At 60.0% G+C, this 24145-nt stretch overlaps 1 protein-coding gene across 2 annotated transcripts in view; it reads left to right on the top strand.

Moving 5' to 3' along the window:
* The first annotated feature begins 790 nt into the window (after positions 1–790).
* NCS1 (neuronal calcium sensor 1) overlaps positions 791–24145 on the top strand; it is a 50827-nt gene continuing 27472 nt past the window's right edge. Inside the window, exon 1 of one of the 2 annotated variants that reach the window (XM_045082597.1) lies at positions 791–1004. In XM_045082597.1, coding sequence (XP_044938532.1) covers positions 941–1004 — 64 coding nt within the window. In that variant the 5' untranslated portion in view covers positions 791–940. The remainder of the gene's footprint in view (positions 1005–24145) is intronic. The other variant, XM_045082598.1, reaches the window with a different exon arrangement.

The following is a 24145-nucleotide window of genomic DNA, read 5'->3' on the forward strand; positions in this document are numbered from 1 at the left end:
ACATGGTTCCAACCACCCCCCCTCCCTCCCCGGGCTTGGAGGTCACCTTCCCCCCACGCCGCGGTAGGTATCCCCCAGCAGACATGTGACATCCTGCCGCGCAGTGATCCCCCTACACCCTCGCCCCGGGGCCGCGCCTGTCCCATTCACCCGCGGGTCCCCGGCGCCCCACAAATCCGCGTCGAATGAATGAGTCTCGCCGCGCAGAGACTTGGCCCCATTCACGTCAGATCTTCCGGGCCCTCCCCCGCCCCGCGGAGCCGCGGGGGGCCGGGCGGGGGTGGGGGAGGGTGACCGCCCCCTCCCGCCGCGGGCCCGGGCGAGGCCGGGGGCGCCCCTCCGCCGGCCGGCTCGGTGCCCGCGGGGCTGCCGTGCGGCGGGGCGCAGGCCCGGCCGGGCGGGTGCGGGGCGGGAGGTGGCGCCGGGCGCTGAGTGGCGGCTCCGGGTCCACCCCTGGCGCGCCGGTGCGAGCGGGAGGCGGGAGGCGGGAGGCGGGGAGCGCAGGGGCGGCGGCGAGAGGGAGCGCAGCAGCGAGCATGTGCCGCGGAGCCCAGTAACCAGGGACGACCGCGGCCACCCCGCGGCCGCGTCGGCGCCCAGCCCAGCGCAGCTCCGCGCCGCGGCGCCCGGAGAGGGCGGCGGCCGGACGGCCCCGGCCTGCGAGCGGCCGCCCCGCGCCCCCGGCCCCGCGCCGCGCCCAGGGGGGCCGAGGCGCCGCCAGCCGCGCAGCGCCGCGCGCCGGAGCCCCGCGCCCGGGCCGCGCGGGCCCGGCGGAGACAAAGGCGCGGCCCCGGCCCGGCTCCGGCTCCGGCTCGGCTCCGGCCCGCCGGCCCTCCGCGCGCCCCGCCCGCCGCCCGCCCCGGCCCCGCGCCTGCCGAGCCGCTCCCGCTGGGCGCCCCGACGGGGTCCGGCCGGGGGCGGGGGGCCGTGGCCGCCGAGGATGGGGAAATCCAACAGCAAGTTGAAGCCCGAAGTTGTGGAGGAGCTGACCAGGAAGACCTACTGTGAGTGCGCGCGCCGGGACCCCAGCCCCGCGCTCCGCGGCGCTGCCTCCGCCCCCTCGCGCCCCTCCCCCACGCCCGGGCCCCCCCACCCCCACTCCCCGGACCCCGCATCCCTCCTCGGGGCGCGCCCGCCGCACCCCTCCCTCGGCCAGTCCCCGCCCAGCCTCCGCGCCGGCCCCTCCGCGGCCCCCCGGCCGCGCCCCCGGCCCCACACCTGGCCCTATTGTTCTAGGGCACCCCTCCCCACCCCCACGCCCGGGACGGGTGCCGCCTGTCGGCGGGCGCGGGGCCACCCCCGGGCCGGGAGGACCGGCCCCAGCCCCCTACCCCCACCCCCGCGGGCCCCTTCTCTGCAGAGCTGTCCGAAAGAGCCGGGGTGTGCCGGGGCGAGGGGCGGTGGTCGGGGAGGGGGCTCCGGGTGGCGCGGTGGCTGGGGCTGTGCGGAGCAGACTGGCACGAGCGCAGCGGGGTGGGTGATTCATGCATCACGATGCCGCTGCTGTTGCCGCTGCTGCTGCTGCTGCGAGGTTGGCCTGTCGCCCCCTCCCTGGCCCGGATTGTGTGCGTTGGGGTGGGAGGGGGGCGAGATTTGCCAGAGAGCTCGAGGCGGCGGCGGCGCGGGGTCCTGGGCGCCCTGTGGGCTGCAGATTTACAGGGCGGATTCTCCCGTGGCTCTGATCTCACCTCCCCTTTTCGAGCTCTATCTGCCACACTGGAAAATGCGTTGATGGGGGTGGGGTGGGGGGGAGTGGGGGGTAATCTGGGCCATCTCAACAGATCACCATCGGGGGGACCCCCTAAGAGGAGGGTCTGGGCATTTAGGACTTCTCCAGAGCTGGCCAAGTGTGTCTTTCCACTTGGCCCAACTTCACAACTGTCCTGTACCCTAGCATCTCTGGTTTCTCTATGAAGGACTTCTCCCTTCCCTGCACCTTCTTAGGGGGACACCCCAGCTTGCCAGGAGTTCACAGCACCAGCTCCTGACCACATGCTCTTATTTTGCGGGGGGACCGGGAGGAGGACAGCTGCATGGTTTGGAAGGGCTCCTCCCTGAGTGTCTGACTTGGACGGGGGGCACCCGCCCTGGGTGTGGGTTGGAGTTCAGGCCCCATACCTGGCAGCCACAGGGGCCCAGCCCCTCTGCACTCTTCCCCCAGGAAGGAGATGGACTGCCAGCCTCCTGCGTGGATGGAAGCCTGGGAGGCAGCTTCTGGTGGTGCATTGCACAACCTCTGTCCCCCCTCCCCCCCCATCGGTCTTCTGGGCACGTTTGCAGGTCTGGCCAAGCCCACGCTTCGGCACCCTGCCCCTCGCCCCCATGTGCTTAGAACAAAGGGGGCTTTCCTGAGTGGGCGCTAATCTGCTAGGAGGTACTGGTCCTTCTCCAGTGGCATTCTCCAGCGAGGAGCTCACATCCCTGTAGCTGCTCCCTCAAGCGCAGAAGCTCCAAGGACTGGGACTCTGTCCTTCCTGCTCTTACCCTCTTTCCTGGGAGGTGGGGGAGGAGGACAAGGTGGGGGAGGCAGGAGGTGGCCCCGTTTGGCTGCCGTTCTGTGAGATTAGCTGGGTGTTCCCTCGGGCTCTGTCCAGATGTGGGCCGTGGCTGTCCGTTCGCAGGCTGGCTGCAGGAGGGACTTCCCAGGCTCCTGGGCCCAGGGAGGCAGAGGGCACCACGGGCTTTGACAGGAGGGGTGGGCTTGGGTTGCACAGGGTGTCCCCACGCATGAAGCCAGGTTGCCCGCTTCCTGAGCATGTCCCTTGCCAAGCTCTGCATCATCAGCTCATAGACTCACCTTACACATGGTGGGCACTGCTACCAACTGCATTTGCAGATAAGGAAACTAACACTCAGAGGTGAAGTCGTGTGCCCGAGATCCACAGCCAGTCACCAGGCAAGTGTTGGGACTCAAACTCTGGTCTGTCTCCAAAGTTATGCCCCTGAAAGAGCTCGGAACTCAGGTGGAGAAGTTAGGAGAGGCTTTTCTTCTGTGGGTCCCTCTCTGATTCTAAATGGGAAGGGGTGGGGGGCGGTCATTTTTGCCCCCCCCCCCCCCGCCCCCGGCACATCTGTCAGCCTTGGGAGAAGGTGAGTCAACAGGGCTTTGGTAGGAAGGGGTCTGGCGGTGCTGAGCCAGCCTGGGCTATTTTTAAAGGCCTTTGGAGACCTGGAACAGTTTTGATCAGAGAGTTAGCTGAGTACTTTCCTCCATAGAACCTTATTAGGTATGGGCTGGGGGAGGCGGCAGGGGGATTCATCGGCTTCCCGTCTGTCTCCCTTGCTGCTGCTTGGCTCTGTTGGTACTTAGTAGGTCCACAAATATTTGCTGATGGAAAGACTCCCGGCAGGAAAAGTAGAGAATGCCTCCAGCTTGTCCTAAGGCCCCCGGATGGGCTTCCTTCTGATGGGGCCTGGGGCCATCTGCTCTGTGTTCTGGGGGTTCTGTGTGAAGAGAGGCGCACTCAGCAGGGGCCGTCGGCGTCTCCGGGAGAGCTTGTTAAGTTTCAAGTGCATGGCTGGCTTTGCGCTCAGATTTCTCAGGCCTCAGGCCTCAGGTCTGGGCTGAGTCCAGGGCCTTGCGTCCTTGGCAGGTGTTTGTCGCGCAGATCCTGGTTCCCAGGAGCCCCATCCAAAGACCCACACTGGTTTCCTGGGGTGCTAGGCCACCTCGGGAGAGCACAGCTGGCGGCAGCGCCCAGAGGGGAGTCCAGATGTTCACCTGGGTCATTGCTGGCTGCCGCCCCTCTCCAGCTCCGTGGGAAAGACTGTCCCGGTGGTGTGTGTTTGCGTCTGTGCGTGCGTGCGTGGGGGCGCAGGAGAAGGTCTCAGACACATCTGGTCGAAGCCTAGCGAAAACCTCCCGTCTTTCAGGCTGAACACTGCAGAGGAGATGTTTTTTCCTCCTCTGCAGATAAGATTTTGTAAATCGTCGTGTCCCATCATACCATCCTCACCCTTCCTGGCACAGCTCACATCCAGGAGCAGCAGGGGCTTCGAGACTGCGGGGGAGGGGGGGGCGGCCCTGTCCAGCCATTACTCGGAGAACAGGAGTCCCTGTGGCCGGCAGTGCAGTTTCTCAGACGCCTGGTCCGGTGTCTTCCAGCTTGTTGGTGAAGCTGTTCTCAACCCTGTGTGCCCAGGCTGTGGGACAGGCCAGCCCCTCCCCGAGGTGACCCTCGGTTTCGTCATCTGCGAAATGGGTATGCTCGCGGTACTTGGCTCCCAGGGCAATTTCCTTATAGCCCAATATGTAGCCTTTCGCAAAGGGTCCTCCTTGAGGCGCGACAAACACTTGTCAAGGACGTAAGGGTGCATGTGAACAGTTGTCACTCGTGTCACTTTGACGACACGACTCAGCTTCATCTTGAATTGATTGTAAACACATCTTGCCATCAAAGCTCGTCTCTCTGCACAGGAATCTTCCCACAGCCCCGGACTTTATGCCTGGCCCACAGGAGGCAGAGAAAAGTGGGAAACTTGGTGTGCCTGAATCCTAGCAGGTTCTTGTTTTACCTGGTCTGCCCTCACCCGCCAGTCATCAAAGGCTCACTCGGGGTTGGGCGCAGACCCTGAAAAGGGAAGGGGAGGCATGTAACTCTTGCCTCCAGAGGGAAACCAGCCAGATGGTCCCAGAAACCAAGCTTAAGCCGTCTGCTGCGGTCTGAGCTGCGTTGGTTTTCAGGCCTCTGGGCTCCAGCCAGGCAGCCCCAACAAGCAGATACCACCACCCTACCTCCCTTCCTTAGCCTCTCCCCCTGGGGCTCCTGGCACTCTTCAGGGACCTCCTCCGTCCAGGACTCGGAGGAGGTCGCCTGCTTCTTGTCGCTCTTGGTCAGCCCAGGCTCTGCCTTGACCTTGCTTGCCAACCTTGAATCTCTGCAGCCTTATTCCTGATGCCCAGGAGGGTGCCCGGCATGCAGCAGCTTGTGGAGGGGAGACACAGCCAGAGGGGAGGTCCAGGCAGCCGGCCCCTAATGCTTCTGCCCTCGCAGAGCTGAGAAGGGGACCCCCGTTTGCCTTCAGGAGTCTGGGGTTAAGAGATGCTGAGTGTCGCCCGTTGGGCTCTTGTGACTCTCTGGCTTGGGCTGGTCACATGAGGGTCCCTTCCTGTAAGAGAAGGAATATTCTCCGATGATCACTCCCCTCCCCGCGGGGCTGCTTAGCCAAAGGGGGCAAGACATGGCCGCGGGGGGAAGCTGTAGCTGGTACCCATCTGGGGACAAATGAGTCAGGCTGTGAAGGGCCCCACAGCCAGGCAAGGAATAAGCCACCCAGGAGAGGGAAGGCCCAGAGGGAGGAAGGCGGTTTCTGTAATTCTATGTATCCTGGGCACAAGGGGGTGAGACCAGGGAGGCCCGCTCCCTCTCTCCACTGGAGGTAAGAGAAAGCAGCAAGAGGAACTGAGGTTAGGGCGTTACGCTGTGGGCGGTGGGAGGGGTGGGTGCATCTGGGCAGGAAACATCCACGTCTGCTCTTAGGAAAGAACTCAGTATCCTGGAGAAGGGGGCTGGGTCCTCAGTCAGGCTCTGTGACCTTGGGCAAGTCACTTACCCTCTCTGAGCACCGGCTCATTCATCGACAGCAGCTTCCCAGGTGACTCTGGGGGTCCAAGTGGGAGGATGCTTGAAGGTCCCAACTCTGGGCCAGAAAGGGAAGAGGGGTGGTTTGGCAGCAGGATCTCAGGGAGGATAGTCGGCTTCCGGGGCCAGATGGGCTGGCGTTCTGGCTCTTTCCTTGGGCAAAGCCCTTGTCACAGATCTTTACTTCCCTCCTGTGGAAGACGGGCAGCCCAGACCCCCAGAGTTGGCTTTGGGAGTATGTGAAGGGTTTAGTACGGTTCCTGGTTCTGGATGGAGGGCGACCCTTTAGACTTCTGGTGGCTTTGCTCCTAGGATCCTCTGTCTCCTAGAGCGGGGAGAGCTGAGTGGGTCTGCAGCCTGCCCTTTTGTGCCAAGAGACGCAGAGAGGCCAGAGGTGGGGCAGGAACTTGGGGGGAGTCACAGAGCATTGCCTTCTCCTCACACCTGTTCTGTCTCCTTCCGTCTCCAGCATTATACTGCCTCACCCCGGAGATGCTGGCCGTATGAGGGGAAAGCCCATTTTCTGGCCACCCAGCTCCCTCTCCTCCCAAGGCCAGACCTCCGCCCCTCTGGGCAGATCGTGGGGCGTGGGGCAGTGCAGCTGGAGCTGGGCCCGGCTCACAGCGCTCTGCACCCAGGGCCCTGAAGGCCATGGAAGGGATCTGCCCATTTTCTGAGTTGGGCGGGGGGCCGTGGAAGGAGAAAGTTAGATGTGGGTGTGGAGAGTGTTCTTATCTGCAGTCCAAGAATGGATCGGAGGAGAGGGTGCTCAGGAGGGCCGGGGGAGGTCAGGGTGAGGAACTGGGTGTCCGTGGGCAGGACCACAGATTCTGCGTATGTTTAGCAAGAAGATCCTGGGGAACTCATTATGTAGGCTTCATTACCTTATACATTTGGGATTTTATACTTCTTACTTTCTTTTTTAAACCTGACAATTGTGAATGTTTGCTCACATCCTGAACTATTCTTTCAAAACGTGACTTTTAAGGGGTGCCTGGGGGGCTCAGTCGGTTAAGCGTCCGACTCTCGATCTCAGCTCAGGTCTTGATCCCAGGGTCGTGCGTTAGAGCCCTCGGTTGGGCTCCATGTCAGGCATGGATTCTACTTAAAAAAAAAAAAGAAAGAAAGAAAGAAAGAAAGAAAGAAAGAAAGAAAGAAAAAAAAAGTTTAAAGCATGATTAAAAAAATAAAAAGCGTGATTTTTTTAATGGTGCATCACATGAATGCAGTGTTTTATTTGATCCCCTGTCATTGGACAGTTAGGTTCCTTCCTTCCTTCCCTCTTCCTTCTCCTCCTACTCCTCCTCCTTCTTTTTGCCAATATCAATAGTGCTGTGACAAACATTTTTCTACTCAATCTTTGTAGGAACATCTTTGCAATAAATTTTTGCATGTAGCTCTTCTTGAAGATACATTCCCTAAGGGGCACCGGGGTGGTTCAGTCATTAAGTGTCTGCCTTTGGCTCAGGTCCTAATCCCAGGGTCCTGGGATCCAGCCCCGCATTGGGCTCCCTGCTCAGCAGGAAGCCTGCTTCTCTGTCTCCCACTCCCCCTGATTGTGTTCCCTCTCTCGCTGTGCTTCTGTTAAAAAAAAAAAAAAATTCCCCAAAATGAAACTGCAGAGTTAAAGCCTGGGGATGTCTTAAAAGGCTTTTGATAGAAAATTTGTTAAATCGCTTTCCAAAAAGTATGTTCCCATTTCCGTTCTTAGCAAATGTGGATGAGAGGGTGCCTGTTTCCCTGCAATCTTGCCAGCACTGAGTCTTACTGCTTTTCTTGATCACTGCTGATTTTGTGGGGAAGAAAAGAGTAGCTCACTCTTTGTTTCCTTTTTTTCAAAAGATTTTATTTATTTGACAGATAGAGATCACAATTAGTCAGAGAGGCAGGCAGAAAGAGAGGAAAGGAAGCAGGCTCCCTGCTGAGCAGAGTCCCTGATGCAGGGCTCGATCCCAGAACTCTGGGATCATGACCTAAGCCAAAGGCAGAGGCTTTAACCCACTGAGCCACCGAGGCGACCCTACTCTTTCAGTGTTCATTCCTTTGATTACTATTAAATAGGATCCTAGGACCTTTGAGCTAGAGGAGGTGCCTTTATTTTACAAATGGAAGAACCAAGTACTAGAGAGACGAAGTGTTCCTCCCAAGGTTATAAGGCAGATAGCAGGCAGAAACCCAGGAGTACTGCCTCTAAATGTTGGGGTGTCCCCCACTGTGCCATGATAGTTGGTTGTTGGGGTTGAGACAAGGGTGTCTTGCTGTTTTCTGATTTGGTTCATCTTGTCCTAAATATCTCTTCCTCTCAGGCAAGGAAAAAACCAGTATCAATTAAAAAGAGCATCCTTCTTACTGGATGTAACACTCCGCATGTCCGGGGTGTGGTCTGTTTACCAGGGCAGAGAACGTCATAAATTAATGTGCCAAGTTTCCAGGTAACTTGAAATTGGGGTCAGATTCCCAGCCGAGGGCAGGACTGCAGAGTGTTGAGAGCTTGTGGGATAGCTTGCTGTCTTCGGGCTGCGACTCTGCCCAGCCCCTTACGCCTCTGAGTCCTGGGTGTCCTGTGTGCGAGGTGGGGATGGACCACAGTGCTTTTCCCAACAGGCAGACAGGCGAGTAGTAAGTGCTCAGTAAAGACTCCCATAAGAAAGAGGCTGCTTAGCTCTTGGTGTCAGGGGACAGGGGTCCTTGGCCACCTCCCCACCCCATGGTGGCCTCTGTATTTGGCACAGGTGTCCGTGGCAGGATCCTTCTGCACTGGGCTCCTGGCTCACTGAGTGGTGGAATTTAGGTCCCTGTTTGGAGGTGGCCTGGGAGGGCCAAAGGAGACTAATAATTTATTCACATCCTAGGAATAAGCCAGTACAAAATACATTTTTTTAAAAAAATTCACTTGGTGCTAAAAGTCCCGAGCCCTTCCCCAGGTCCCTCCCACCCCCGTCCCCAATCCCACACATCTGTGCTCTTTGCCGGGCAGCCCCGGGGTTGGACTCAGCTTGTCTGGGCCTCCTGCAAGAGCCCGAGCAGTGGGTCATCAGCCCTGAGGGCGAAGGTGAGGGGGCGCCGCTGGTAGTAGTCCGGATCACACTCCAGGTTCTCGATCACATTCGCTAACAGATGAGCCCGCTCCACGCCTGTGCCGGGGGCCTCGAAGCCCAGGGCCGTGAAGTGCACGTGCAGATGGTAGTAGGAAGGCAGGTAATGCAGGTACACGCGGAGCTGGTCCCCCTTCACCTGGTAGCGCTGCAGGATGGCCTCCTGGCCCTCCCGGAGGATATTCCTGAGCAGCGGCAGGTGCTCTGGAGTGAGGTCCCGAAGCGATCGGATGCTGCGGCGATGGCAAATGGCGATCAGGTACAGGTCATCAAGCTGCTGTTGGTTCCACTTGAGATCGGGGATGAGGACAAAGCCATCAGAGGGATGTGGGCTTCATTCCCAGAACCCTCACAGCCTGGACAGTGTCGGTGGAGTCCCCAGTGCCCCTGCGACTCAGTTTCCCTTTCTGTATGACATTCTGATGGCCAGCTGGTGAGAAGTCTGGGGGGCGGCCACACTGGGGCTCCAGGGACTGAGCGAGCCGGCTTTGGTGTCCGCTGCCTTGGGATCATGAGCTGTCTCACCTGCAGGTACAGTTCTTAGTTTCCTCTGCCTCGGTTTCCTCATCTGCAAATTGGGGCTGTTGTGGGTGAGGTTAGGGATCACTGAGACGGGGATTTGGTGGCTCATCCGTCATGAAGGCGAATCCGCAATCAACACCGTGGATCAGAGGCCCGCCCCGCTGCACGTTCATGTCAGCCAGACCCGGCTCAGGGTTCCACGCGCCGATCGCCAGCTCCTGCCGGGAATCGTGGGTGGTCCTCGCTTACAGAGGAGAAACTGAGGCTCACGAGGGATCAGGGTGGGCCCAAGGCCGCCCGTCCGGTGAGCGACACCGCTGGCGTTTGATCCTGGGCCGAGCGGGGGTCCTTGGGCGTGGGGGGTGCCGAGAAGCTGCCTCGGAGGTGTGCAGGCGATCGTGAGCCAGCGTGGGTGCCTGGTGTGGGTGTGTGGTGGGGCGGGGGCCGCGGATCACGTGTGCGAGCCCCGGTTCGCGGGGGCGGGCTCCGGGCGTGAGTGACGGGGTCACGGCGTGTGTCGGGAGTGGGCGAGCCGGCGTGTCTGTGCCCGCGCGTGCGCGCGCGCGCTGCTGGGTGTGCGGGCAGCTCTGCGCAGGTTGTAGACGCAGATGCTCCTGGGGGGCGGGGGGCGCTGGGACGGGAGGAGGGGTGCGCTGTGGGGGGAGGAGGCAGAGACAGGCCCGGGGACCTGAATCAGAAGACGATGGTGCAGTTGCCTGCTCGGGGACCAGGAGACTGGGCTGCGGCTGTCCACCCTTCCCCCCTCACCGCGGACCTCTGTGGGAGCCCTTCCGTCCCGTCCCGGGGCAGGGGGAGAGCTGGGGAGAAGGAACAAAAGTGACAGCCCCCACTTACCAAGGGAGTATACTGGGCGGTGAATACTGAGTACAGATACACCAGCCTCTGGTCTCGCCACAACCCTGGGAGTAGCGACGACTGTGCCCATTTTATAGGTGAAGAAAAAGAGGCCCCAGCAGATTGAGAGACGTGCGCATGGCTTCCCACACAGTCCGCGGCCACGTTGGGGCTCAGGCTCAAATCTTTTGTCTGCCAAAACCTTGCCCTTCCCTCTGTGTGCCTGCCTCCTACAATCTCTGTGAACCTTATAACCTTAGAGCTGCTGAGTAAGGTAGTGAGCACCCCATCAATGGAGGCACTCAAGCAGCTGCTGGATATCACATACTGGCGGGGCGTCCCAGATTCCTGGGCTGGAAGTGAGGTTGGACAGTGGGTAGGATCCTTCCAAGCTTCATAGCTTTACAGGTGGCCCTAGTGGTTCTAGATGTTTTGGCTCCTGCTAGGGATTTGGGGGCAGCCTCGGCCTTGGCTTCCTCTGGGTGTAGGTAGAACTGAGACCTGCAGGAAGGCAGCAGGACGATGGTCTTGAGAAGTCCAGGGGGCAACGGGGGGCTGCCCTGCCTCGGCCTCTTAGGCTTTCTCAGCCTCTGCCCATTCCGGGGAGGCTCCGATGCTCGTGGGGTGGCCAGCGCTGTGCTAACCTCACAGGGTCCTCCCAGCCTGGGAGCTCAGAGGCGGTGTGTCCCACTGTCCAGGGCTGGCACCATCCCTGCTGCTGAGGAGCCCGCAGGCTGGAGCTGAGAAGCAGGAGGCAGCCCAAGGATAAGGTCTTGGAGACCAACAGTATACGCCTGGAGCGCCCCCAGCCTTACTGCCCTGCCAGTGCCTGGTATGGCCAGGGTGCCTTGAGAAACATCTCTTGGACAAAGCAGGAGACCACAGGTGCAGTGCAAGGCTCAGGGACCCAGTAACAGAGGGGTCCTCAGGGCCCGGAGGCCTGGTAGCAGTCTTGAAGGTTGGGACATGTGTAGTGGGAAGTTTTTTTTTTTTTCTGCAGTGCCCGACCTGGAGTCACGAATAGGGCAGGACTGCGAACACCTCTGTAGAAGGCTCTGGGTTTCCCAAAGTGTTTGTCTGTGTGTTGCCTTGTTTTGGTCCTCTGCTGACCAGGGTGGGACGTGCTTGTGCTCCCGACCTGCCATCAGATGGGGTGGGCCGGGAGGGGACGGATCTCCAGGTTGGAGTCTGGGGTCCTGGTTCCAGCCCCACTTGCTATGGCTTTTAGCTGCCCCCTCAGGGTCTCAGTTTCTCTGATGTCCCTCTGTCTATGTGATGGGGTGTCACCTTTTCTTAGCTTGAGGGTATCCTGATGGGGCCACCCAGGGGGCAGTGCTCCCCAACTGGTGAGTCTGTGTTGGGGGTGCCCGGGAAGGGGGGCAGGGCAGCTGCAGGCTCTGGCACGCCTGGTCTCCTAGGGTGGCACCAGGAAGCTGATGGGGCGTCCAGGCCACCGTGCTCCAGATTCCCTGGCAGGGGAGAAGGAAGAGGGCGGGAGGAATGTGGCTTTGAGGAATGTTTAACCCAAAGCAGAAATAGCACTCCACTTTTTTTTTATTTTAGGCTTGGGTTTTTAGATAGGAAGTGGGCTCCCTCTCTCTCCCTCTCTCTCTCTCCCCAGCCTCCCCTGGCTCCCCCACTGCTCTGGCCTTTTGGGGACAGAAGGTGGCCTCTCCCCCCCCCCCCCCCCCAAAAATAAGAAGCTGCTGTGGGAACCAGGAAAGCCCTGGATTTGGTGGTAGGCGGAGCTGGGTTCAGATCCCCCGGTCTCCACCTCCCAGCCCTGGGGCTGCTTCCCACCCTGACAGTCTCTGCTCTGTCTTCCGTCGTCGAACTGGAGAGGGGCCAGTCTGGAGAGGGGCCAGTGACGCGAGTGGAGAGGGCTCGTCTGTGGAGCCGTGTCAGACGCTCCTGCTCAGGTAGCAGCCAGGCCTGGGTGCGAAGCCCAGCTCCTCTCCTGAGCTCCGGGAACTTGACCAAGTTCTTCCCCCAGCCTCCTTACTTTACCTGTACAACGGGCAGACAGCGGTAATCTCCCTACCTGCCGGCCTACCCAGATTGTGGCCGGAATGAGTGTGAAAATATTGGCCAGAGGGACTGGCCGGTCCCAAGCTCCTGCATCCCTCCTCGGAGCCCCGGTGGCCTCCTGCAGGCTGGCTGCCGGGTTGAATGAGAGTCCGAGCGCTGGGCAAGGGGCAGCTCGGAGGCTCTCTTCACCTGATCCCCCTGCCCCCCGCTTCTGCCAGCATCTCTGTGGCTTCTCCGAGGGAGATGCCCAGGAACTGGGCAGTGGCCTCCCCAGACCGGGTGGCAAGGACACGTTCAGCTTGTCCCCTTCTCATTCAGCTGTGAGCACCCTGAAGACAGACTCGTCTCATTGTGGGGGTCACCGCTGTTCCCCCGGCTCGTAGAACAGAGCCTGGCGCGTAGCTGTTGGAACCAACGAGCAGCTACGGAAAGGAAGAAACTAACAAGAGAGCAGAGCTTCTTATCCGTCTCCGGTCTGCACTTTCTGTTCCTGTCTGTCCCCCCTCCTACGTCCTGGGCCCGGGCTGGGGGGCCTGCTCTGTCTAGGGGGTGGTCCTGAGAACCCAGGCACAGGGAGGCTGGGCCCCGGCAAGGAAGGGTCTGGGCCCTTCCCACCTCCCCGGAGGCTGGGGACACGAGGAGGGGTCCAGCCAACCAGCATGGCCCCTCCTCCTTCCAGCCCCCCCCCCCCCCCCCCCCCCCCCCCCCGCTGCTCCTGTCTCTTTGTAGGAACCAAGAGATTCCTGTTCAAAGGCAGGAGATGGGCTATTTTTGGCACTGTGGGGGAAAAAGCGAATGCTTCCCTTCTGTTCAAAAGTATACGGTGTGTGTGCTGGGCAGACAAGGCGCTCGACAGGGCTCAAAGCCCTTGCTGCCTGGGCTTCCGCCCACCTTCCCCTCCTCACCCCCCTGGCCCCCAGAGTCCGGCCCCCCGTCCCGGGCTCAGCAGCCCACACGGTCCCGGTGGGTGATTATTATTTCCAGACTGCCTGTGATGAGGCCCTTACTGGGCCTGAGCAGAGCATGATCTTATTTAAAACTAATAGCAGCCCACGAAATAAAGGAGAGGAACCTGCTAGTCCCTTTTACCTTGATGTGTGTTTCCTTGGCCCAGGCCCGGCGCAGCTGGGGGTGGTTGTGAGAAGGAGGCCCAGCCGGCTGGGGGAGAAGGGCTGGAGGCCCCGGGTGCCCGTGTCGGGTGACTTCGGCCAAGGGTATCCCTGGGCGGCCTTGCCACTCTTTACTTAGAGATGCGGAGAGTCTTTGTGGATCCACTGCCCCATGCCAGGTCCTGTGAGTGCCAGGATTTCTGGATGGATGGATTTCTGGCCTTCCTGGCATTTGCAGTTTGGTGGGGCGACGGCTAGGAGGCTAGGATAAGCATCAAGGCAGGGCATTCCACAATGCTGCAGGAGGCTACCGGGTCCGAGGTGCATCTGGGAGGGCTTTCCGGAAGAGGTGATGTTTCGGTTGAAACCTGAGGGTAGGGTTGCCAGCCATAATCAACAGTTATTCATTATTGATCTGAAATCCAGATTTAACCAGGCATCCTGTATCTTTATGTGCTAAATCTGATGACCCTACCTGGAGCTGAGGAGGCACAAAGAGGTTTTGGGGGGGTAATTTGTGGGGGGTGCTGGAAGTGTTTTAGGCAGAAGGAGCGGCATGTTCCAGGTCTGGAGGCATCTAGGACGTAGGTGACGTAGGGACTGAGGACGCAGGGAAGGCGCACTGGCTGCGATGGAGAGGAGACACCTGGTAAGGAGGAGGAACAGTAAATTAGCCCCGGGAAGGGGCTGTCCCTCAGTAGGGTGGGGGCCCACGGGAGGGAGCCCTGCTGGGGGCCAGTCTTGGGAACCAGGTGAGCCATGTGAAGCCCCACGGACCCTAGGGGAGTTGGGTGTCCACCCTGACCAGAGGAGGCCCCGTCAAGGGGTCACAGCCTCCATCTGGCCTCCGATGGGTTCCGGCAGGGCTGAATGGTGTGCGGCTGTACCTCTCTGTGACGCGTTACTGCTTGGAGCCCCAGTGCTAGGGTCCTCCTGCTGCCCAGGACCAGGATAAGGACCAGGACAAATCACTTCCATGCAGAGGCCAGATCGGAGTCACCCTCTGTTCTCAGTTCTTAAAGGGCCAGAGCCCGCAGTGCTGCTGGCCACCCAGGGTGCCTCGGGCTCCAGAACCCACTCAGCATCCCCCTAGGGACACTGTGGGGAGCAGGGCCACCCTCGTGGGCCTCAGGTGCAGGCGTCACTGCCTGCCGCTGGCTGGTCACTCTCAGTGGGGACCTTGCCACATCTTGGGCAGGAAGGGGAGGGAGGAGTGCTGGCGGTGGAGGTGGGGCGGGGTCCTGCTGACCCCGTGCCTGCCCAGTTTCCATGCCCAGTGCTGCCCCCGCTTGGTCCCTGTATCCCCAACAGTGTTGCCTCCAGCTCCCCGGTCTGGGGGGGGGGGCTTGCACCTTCCCTGGGCCTCTCGGGTCGCCTCCCCCACTTGCGTTCCGAAGTTTCCTTGCTCTGGGACTTGTGACCTTATTAAGGGCTGAGACTGAGCTGGCTCCTGCCTGAGCTGGGATGGAGACCAGCCCAGCATGTCCCCACCTGCTCCCGGGTCTGGGGATGAGGCAGGGAAGTGGGGGGATGTTGGGGTAGGCAGATGCCACATGCCCCAGGATGGGGCTCCTCACACCCCTCCCCCATCCAAGGTGCCCGAGTTAGTGGCTCTGTTCATCTTGTCTCTGGATGCTGTGACACCTTTATTAGTAATAGTAGCAGTTGCTAACCTTTTGGGGCCCGCACTGTGCCTCATCTGCCTAGACCATGTCCTGCTTCTTCAGGCCAGTCCTTTGTCCCAGCGAGCTGTGGCTTCCCGTGGTTCCCTGAGCTCACCACGCTGTGGGTCATCTCCGGAAAGCTCTCTCCCTTCCTCTTCACCTGCTGAGGCCCGCCCATCCTTTCGGTGTCAGTCCCCCGTGCCCTTTTCCCCAGGGAGCAGCGCGACCCCCTGACTGGGTCAGGATCTCACTTCACACACGTGGTTAGACGGCGGGGCTGTTGTGTGCTTGGGTCCGTCTCTCCTCATAGGAGACTTGGAGCGCAAGGACCTGTGTCTGGGTCAGTGCTGTGTCCCCTGAGCCCAGCTCGGGGCCTGGCCCATAGGCTGCTCGGCGATTACTGGATGAATGAAGGGGTCAAGATACCCCGTGTCCGTCCGTCCATCCGTCCGTCCTTCTTTTCTCTCTTCCCTTCCCTTTTAATTAATTAATTAATTAAGTAGTTATTTTTAGAGAGAGAGAAAAGGAGTGCCTAAGAGTACAGCCTCAGGACAAGCCCACTTATGAGCCACGAGGCATAACCTTGAGTTCTAGAAAGTAAAAGCAGGCGCGTCTGCTTCCCCACCCCAACAAGCAGGACACACACACACGCATTCTCCAAGAACAGATACGCATTGAGCACCTACTGCATACTGGAGGTTGTTTTATGGTTGTGACCTAGGCAGACACAGAGCCTGCCCCATGGAGCCCCGGCCACCGAGGAAAGACCAAATTAGAGAATCCAGGCAGGTAGAAAGATGGGAACAGAACCTCTCTTCCTGCTGTCCAGGCTTTCCTCTGCGTATGCAGCCCGGGTTGATTTTATCCTCAATCTCCTGATGAGGAGACTGGGCCTCAGAGAGGTGAACTGACTTGTCCAGTGTCCCACAGCTGGAACATGGGAGGGCTGGGGTTGGAACCTGGGAGTGTCCCTTGGTCTGGGTTGCTCGGCCAAAGCAAGTTGTTAATTGATGAGCAGATACTGAGAATCTTTGCTTCCCAGCTCCAGTGGCCCTTTGCCGGGGAGTCAGGCAAGCCAAAGATTTGGTGCCTCTTGGAGGGCTCCAGGTGATGCCGTTTGGGAGGCAGGCAGGAAGGTAACTGCCAGAATGCATTTGTGTGATATGAGAAGTGCTGTCCTTTGCCAGCAAGTTCTGGACTCGCATGGACCCTGGTTCTGGTCCCAGCCTCTGTGCAGACTGACGTTGGTCCTTGGGCAAGTGGCTTCACCTCTAGAAGCCTCCGTCTCCTGATCTGTAGCAGGAAGAATGCAAAGTCCTTGTCCCACAGCGTCGCTCGGGCTCTGAGTGAGATTAACGCATGCTGCGTGCTTAGCGTGGGTGGGCACACAGTCAATGCTAAGTAAACAGAGACTTCTTCGTCCCTGGAAGCTGCAAGACAGAGTACATCTCTCTGCACATTTGAGAATTTTAGGGGAGAAAGTTATTTAACCTATTTAGAAATTAAAGTCAATGCATCTTATAACTTTATTTTTAGGGTAAAATAAATGCGTATAAATGACAGAGCAGAATGCAAAACTCGGGGGAATATTTGAGCTGGAACATACGATTTGAAATACACCCCGTTTCCCGTGGCTTCCTGAGACTCTGCCCCTGCTCCAGGGACCAAGCCCTTTCTCCTCCCCATGAGCCAGTGGGAGTGAAGATTCTTACCCCATTTGTCAGATGAGAAAACTGAGACACGAGCAGAAAGACACAGTCATGCTTTTGCTGGCAGATCTAAATGTGGGAAGGTCTCAGCGTCCAGGAGAAAGAAAGGTGGAGCCTGGAGCCTGGTTCTCGGGGTGCGGACCAGCAAGGGGCACTTTGATGGGCAGGAGCCGCCGCTCCCTGCTGGACCAGGGACCTCACACCCCAGGCACCCAGGGCCTGGCCCACTGTAGGTGCTCAGCGAGGGCTTGCCATGGCCTGCGGGGCTCGGCGGTGGCCCCCTCCCTGGGGACAACCATCTCCAGGCTAAAGCCTTCTTGAGGATGGGCGTCAGCGTTGGAAGGAGCTGGGTGCCCACCTCCAGTCCTCCACCAATGACTGTGACCTTGGACAAATGCCTTTCCCTCTGGGAAGGCTCAGTTTCTTCCAACAGCTGGGGGAGTGGGTGGCGGGGACCCTCCCCCCCCCAGCTGTCAACACAGGGTTTGAAGCAACCCAAGAGCACAGCCAACAGCGCTGGTGCCATTCTAGGGCTTGGGAGGGTCTTGAGGGGTCAAGAAGGAGCAGGGGCATTTTACTTGGGATCTGCGCAGCCCTGAGCAGCTCTCACGGCTTGGTCCCCTTGACGGCTTGGCTCCTGCCTTTGCCCCAGGACATTTCCCATCATCGCCCCTTCTCCCCCCAGCAGGCTGGGTCTTCTCCAGCTCTCTGCAGCTGCTGCAGGGGCAGTGAGACCCCTGACATCTTATCCTAATACTGTGGCTGTCATGGTGATAGTCTGAGTCTCCGTGTCACTCGTCACATACTGAGCTCAGCGATCTTGGCCTGCATCCCCTGGTTGGCTCCAACAGCAGCTCCATGAGAGGCAGGGGAGCTCAAGGCTCAGAGAGGGGCATATATAACCTGAGGTCACACAGCAGAGCTAGGTAGCCGGTGGGCCTGTCCCCACAAAAGCCTGAGGTGGGAGAGAGGCCTGCTTCGAGGGCTGCAGGCCGGTTAGCCCGGGTCCGTCCCTGGAGCAGAGGGGTGAGGGGTGGGCAGCTGGCCTAGCTCTGGCCGGAGCCATGACCCCTGGGGCTCTGGGAGGCTTTACAAAATGCTGTGCGCAGAGGGCTCTGCACAGGGCTAGACTCGCAGCGACTCGCAGATCTGGTTCAGGCTTGTCTGCAGATGGCAGCCTGATGCCCGCGAGTCCCCGCAGGTGAGCCCGCACAGAAGGTACGGCATGAGCACAGCAGTCGAGGCCCTGCCCGGTGTGTCCCTGCGGACTGCTGTGGGTCCAGCTGGCGAGGGTGGAGAAAGCACGGAGAGGAGGCTGGGTCAACCACCGGTGGGGAGGGCGGGGAGGGGCCCAGAGGACAGGGCTGGGGGCGTGGGGGAGGGTGGAGGTCAAGGGCCCTGGGGAACTCACTGCTTCTGGGTCAGCTAGAGGGGCTTCCGCAGCACCCCGCTCAGCCTGGAGCACCCTGGAATTCCGGGCGGGAAGCCAGCTGCCTTTCTGATGAGCTCAGGCTGGCTCCCTCCAACTGGGCATTTATGGAAGACAGGAGAGGGGCGGGGGGGGGCCTGTCTCTCTCCCCACCCTAGAGGAGGCCCAGAGCGAGAGTCAGCTCCTGCGTCTGTTCTCTGGTTGTATCTGATCTCTGAGGCAACCATCCCCAAGGGCTCCTCCTCTCCGAGGAGCCTGCCACCCCCCACCACCCCCTTCCACCCGAGGTCAAGGGCTCCTAGCACCTTAGTACAACACCTGGCCCTGGTTCTCTGGCCCAGGGCCCGTGCCCACCCTCCTATTTCCACGCTGTCCCTGGTGGGTGTCCGTGGCCTGCTGCTCCTTGGGCCACAGGGCCTGCAGTCGGGGTGTTGGTCCATGGCCATCCACTGGCTGCCTGCAGGTCACTTCCTGGGGTGTGGGAGCTGGGAGCTGGAGCTCTCCAGAGTCTGTGGAGAGCTTTATGGCCAAGGTGGCCCCCTTAGGCCCCAGTCCCCATGGGAACCAGCATATTTCAGCCTCCCATACACGGGTCTGTTGGGTAATGGTCTGCGGTTTGGGACGCGTGTGGCCCTTGGAGGCTGGGGAAGAGTGGGTGTCTGCTCACCCAGCCCTTAGCACTGTAGGTAACATCTGCTGTGTGCAGGGGGGGCAGGGGAGGGTCCATGTCCTCTTTCCTAGACAGGAAAAGGGACAGGTCATGCGGCAGGGGCATAGCAGACCCCCGGAATCCAGGGCCCAGAAGCCTATCCTGCTACGCTGCCTTCCCTATAGGGAACTGCCTGCCCCTCTTGGAAGTGGGGGTGGGGTGGGCCTGTCCCAGGATGGAGGGAGGGGCAGGCTGCTGTGGGGCCCGGCTGCGGCTTCCCTCCCTTCTCTGAGCTGTGCCCCGGGGAGGGACATGCTGAATTAGGGATGAGGGCAGCTGCCGGTGGGGGTGGTGAGAGGCCGGCCAGTGCTTGGCCAGTGCTCGGGTGAGGGGGATCAGGTGAGGGACACCGGCTGGCTCTGGAATAGGGGGCTGTTCCTGGGTTTTCTGCCTCGTAGAGCAGGAAGAGGGGTGTCCCCAGGAAGGGGAGGTTCAGTCTGAGGTGGGGAATCCCTTTGGGCCTCGTGGAGCATGAGGGGCCCCTGGACCACCGTGAGGAGTGTGGGCAGGGATTGAGCTAGAGGGAGCCAGCCGGCGGGGAGCTTGGGGTGAGGTGGGTGGGGTGACTGTGCTGCCCCCATCCCCGACTGCCGTGTGACAAAGGGGCTCAGGTGACCCCAGTATTTGGAGGTTGAGCACAGGAGAGGCCCGGGGCCCGACGAGGCGCTGTTTGAGGGGTGCTGAGCTCTAGAAGCTCTCTCTGCGCTTCTGAGCACTTCTTTGTCCCGGCGGTTAGTGACAAGGGGTGGCTGGGGGTAGGCCCAAAGGGCCCCACTTTCTCTTCTCTCTTTGTGTTCGTCGAACCAGAGGTGTTCTTGCTGCAGTGGGGCGGTGGGAGGCATGGGTGACACAGGCCCTCGACACAGCCTCTGTCCCTAGAGACGGAGACGGGGCCTGGACTGGCCACAGGACAGTGGCTGGAGAGGCGGGAAGGAGCAGGGCGGGCCCGCCATCCCTCCCGCAGCCGCCAGCGCCTCTGTGGGGGCAGCCAGCCTCCCCGCTTTCTGTTCCTGCCGTGTTTGAGCTGAGCTGCAATCAGGAGAGAGGTATTTTGCTTTAGGGAAATCAGAATCAGACTCAACATTTATCCTGGGCTCCAGGGACCGGCTCTCTCTCGCGTTCGTTCCTGGCAGACGAGAACTGTGCAGGAGGGAGGAGGCCCAGGAGCACGATCCTGCTCTTCCTGCTGTTCCTGTGGGAGGGGCAAGGGCAGGGGCTCGGCAGGCACCCCCACCACGGGGGGGGGGGGGGGGGGGGAAAGGCCTGGTTGCACAGCTGGGGAGCCGGCCACACCGGGCCGGGCCCCTCCCCGCACCCAGCCACCGGCAGGTCCCCCCCCCCCCCCCCCGCCGCCTCTCAGGGAGGTTCGTGGGGGGGGGGCGGGGGGGATGCCCGGCCCCTTTCCTCCTGGCTCTGTGCCTGCTCTAAGACCAGAATTTTCTAGCTCCCTCTCAAGAAGCCCTCACCATGGCTCTGTCTGGTAGGAGTTTATACCCCATCCTTCAATGAGGAATCAGGCTCAGAGAGGTTAAGTAACTTATTCAGAGTCACACAGCCTACACAAGGCTGAGACAGGATGTGGACCCAGAGCCTCCCTCCGCCTCAGCCATGCAGTTTTAAATACTGGTTTCCTAATGAGCCTGGGTGCCCCTGGCCTGTAGGCAGAAGGGGGCTGGAGGATGACAGCTCGTTTTTAACGTTGGCCAAAGCCGATGGCAGTTGTGAAAGTAAACATGTGTGAGAAACCCAGCAGGATGTGTCACCAGTGCAGCCAAGTGGCTTGGTGACGAGGGAGGAGCGTTTATTTTCTGCCCCCTGTATGCAGGGCACGGGGCCGGGTGCCCAGGTGATGCTGGGGCATGCCAGGAGAAGTGCCTTGGCCTCTGGGTACTTAGCATCCAATTGAGAAGAGGAGAAAAAGTGCCACTGTTGAGCGCCTGCTGGATGCCAGACATCGTGACACGCACTTTCCATGCCCTCCTCCCTCTAAGGCAGACGCTGTCATCTGTCTCCTTTTCAGATGTGTAAACCGAGGCTCTGAGGTGTGGAGTCATTGCTTAGGGCCCCACAACCAGAGCCCTGGCCTGGGGTGCTGGCTGGGCTGGCCCCAGAGCCCCTTCCTCAGACCAGTCCGTTTCACCCCCTTGCCCCTTGCTGAGCTGGCCCCGGGCGGGCAGCACCTGGTCCCCCTCCCTGCTGTGAGCTGATGGGAAGACAGACCAGGCAGGAAACAGTGATTCCCACACATGGTGGGGGGGCTTCAGTGGGGGGTTGTGGTGGGGGAGGAGGGCTCTGCAGAAAAGGGACATCCCAGTGGGGATCGGAAAGGAGCATAGGAATTACCCAGGAGAAGGTGAGGACGTATGTCCTGGGCAGAGGATCTGCAGGTGCAGAGGTCAGGAGGCGGGGGATGGCTAGCGAGGGGCTTGGAGGGGGCAGTGCTGGCCTGCGGTAGCCCTGAGGACAGCCTTTTGTTGTCCTGAGCCCTGAGCCTTGAGCTTGGACCCGCCTCGTTCAAGTGCGGTGTGGGTGGACGCCTGTTTAATTTCACACTTGGATGGACGCCCCGGGGAGGAGCTGGGAAGCCTGAGCATGGGAATGTCACTCTGGTATCCAGGGGGAGTGTGGAGCAGAGGGACCCCGTGACACCCCCAACCCCTCCCTCCCTCCCTGTGCTGGTGGTGGTCAGAGCTGCAGGACCCCCCGGCCCTTCTGGCGCTGGGGGTGGGGTGGGGGCACACCCAGGTTTGTGGGCTGATGAGGACAAACTTGTCCCTGCAACCTTCTATTTTGAAAGTAGGAGCAACGTTGAGATGACAGTGTGGGAGCACCTGTATGTCCTTCATCCAGATTCGCCCACGGCCAGTGTTTTGCTGGGGTTGGCTGCTTCTCTTTCTAAATGTGTGTGTGTGTGTGTGCATTTCTGAACCTCCCGCACGAAGCTGCCAGCATCCTGACCCTCACCCCTAAATACTGCTGGGCACATCTCCAATGAAAAGGGGCATTCTTCCACACCACCTCTGTGCCGTTCCCACCCCTAAGAAAATCAGCGGAGTCATCGGGACATCCAATTGTGGCCTGTGGCGCAGCTTCCTCCGAGGTCCGAGTCATGTGTTCCGCGGCTGGTCTTTAATGCCAGATGGAGGACCCAATCCAGGCTTTGTGGGTTGCGCTTGATGGCCTTTTCCCTTTTTCCAGAATGATCCCCTGCCTCGCTTTACCTTTCATGCCACTGACTGACTCAAGTGTCCTGGCCAGTTGCCTTGTAGAATGTCCTGCCTTCTGGATTTGTCTGGTTATGTCCCCGTGATTAGACTCAGGTTGAATATTTCTGGCAGGAGGACTCTGTGGATGTCCCGTCCTCTCACGGTATCAGATTGGTTGGGGGGGACGGGGACACGCGATGTTGGGATGTTTCACTATTGGAGATCAAGGACAGTCGTCTTCATGGTCGTGTGTTAGAGAAGATACGAGCAGCACGTATCATTGGTGATTTTATGGCTGTTGGTGCTTAGACTGAATCTAGATCAGGCAAGTCAGTGAAATAAATGAGCTGATATAAAGAAATGTCCTGAGTGAACCATTGGACAGGTGGTGAGGGGAGAATCGAGAAGGTAGCGTGGGGATGGCTGAGTTCCTGGAAACCCAGAGAGAATGGTAAGGATGCAGGTCCTGGCATTGGACAGACCTGGGCAATGACCTCCTTCTGGCCGTGGCCTTGGGTCCCTTCCTCAGGTCTCTGGCTCGGCTGCCTCCTTGACAGTCACACTGGTCACCTCCAGGCTCCTGACCCTGGTGGAGGAGCTTCATGTAGGTGGCTGGGTCCCCAGAGGGCTGCCTGATTGCCGCCCCACCCAGGACCCTCTGTGGCTCCAGGCAGGGAGGCAGTGTTGACCTGCTGGCCCTGGCATGGTGCCAGGAGACCCCTGATGGCTTCATCTGTTTCCTAAAGGTTAATTAGCTCCTTAAAGCATCAGTAGGCCCATCGCCCCCCACCCCAGCTCCCTTCGCCGCCGCCCCCCCCCCACTTGGTTGCCTGCTGATTGGTGCAGGGGACCATTCTAGTGGGGGAGGGGCAGTCAACTGTGTCCCCTCCCCCCATGCAGCTGTTCCGTCCTGGGGACTTGGGGGAAATTTCTGAGCTGGGGAATTCCAGGGGAGCCTTCTCTGACTCCACGAGGCCAGAGGTCAGCAGTGGATCTGTCGTCCAAACTCTTACCACCCAGCTCGTGCTGTTTCTGTCACGTGATGCCAAGGTCACCCAAGGTCATTAAGAGGCACCCAGTTGGGTGTCCATCCCGGGTTCCAAAAGCGGTCCTGGCCCTGACATTTCCTGGCAAGGTGATCTTGGGTTGCTGCAAGCAAGTGGACTTGTCTGAACCTCAATCTATTGGGAAATGGGACTGCCACCAACCTGCGGGACTCTTTTTTTTTTTTTTTTAAGATTTTATTTATTTATTTGTTTGAGAGAGTGCCAGAGCAGGCGGGGAGGGGCAGAGGGAGAGGGAAAAGCAGACTCCCTGTTGTGCAGGGCGCCCGACATGGGGCTCGATCCCAGGACCCTGGGATCATGACCCGAGCATAAGGCAGACTCTTCAACCACTGAGCCACGAGGCGCCCCTACCTGTGGATTCTCATGCAGAAGAGCATCAAGGCATTGTCGTTTTCACACGAGCCCATTTCACAGATGAGGGAACTGAGGCTCAGAGAGGGGAAGTACTTTGCCTGAGGACACAAGCTAGTAAGCTGTGGGGCTGGGTTTGAATCCAGCCAGCCTAGTCTGGCGCCACAGCCAGGAAGCTGCGCCCGGAAGCTCCTGCCCGTGCCGTGATGGGGGTCCTGTGTTTCTCCAGGTCCTGGCTTTGAGCATCACCTGTGCTCCTGTAGCCCTTCACTGCCAGGTGTGGGTGGCGAGCCCAGGGCAGCTCAGCCTGGGTTAGACCAAGGTCACCTTCCCTCTCCACCTCCACGCCTGACCCCCTTCCCACCTTCTACCCTCTGCCAGAACTCTCTGGGAAAATTGCATTCTTTACAGCAGGTCTGGCTGATCCAAGTAACCAGCGCCTCCCACCGTAGCCGTGCCCTCTGTTTATCAGCTGCCCTCTCGAGAACTAGCCTCTTCCTCCCCCTGAGATCTGGGCTGTGCAAGGAGGAACCTGGCGGGGGGCCTCCAGTTGGTCCCCCAGGTCCTGATCCACAGCCCACCGGGTTCCAGGCTGTGGATCAGGTGGCCAAGCCACACATGGAGTGCAGACCCTCACCCTCTCACTTCGTGTCCTGGCCCCCTTTGTGCCTCAGTTTCCCCATTTGGAGCCAGGGTGGAGGAAGGCTGTCTTCCCTCGAAGCTGTTGTCAGGGTGGCTGAGCCAAAGCACAGAGGCCCACTCTGGCACAGAGCCAGTGGGCACTTGGTATCTGGCAGTCGGGACTGGCTTCCTTTGAGT

Source organism: Mustela putorius, unplaced genomic scaffold (assembly GCF_011764305.1).
Source record: "Mustela putorius furo isolate JIRA1106 unplaced genomic scaffold, ASM1176430v1.1 tig00000596_pilon_pilon_pilon, whole genome shotgun sequence".
NCBI lineage: Eukaryota > Metazoa > Chordata > Mammalia > Carnivora > Mustelidae > Mustela > Mustela putorius.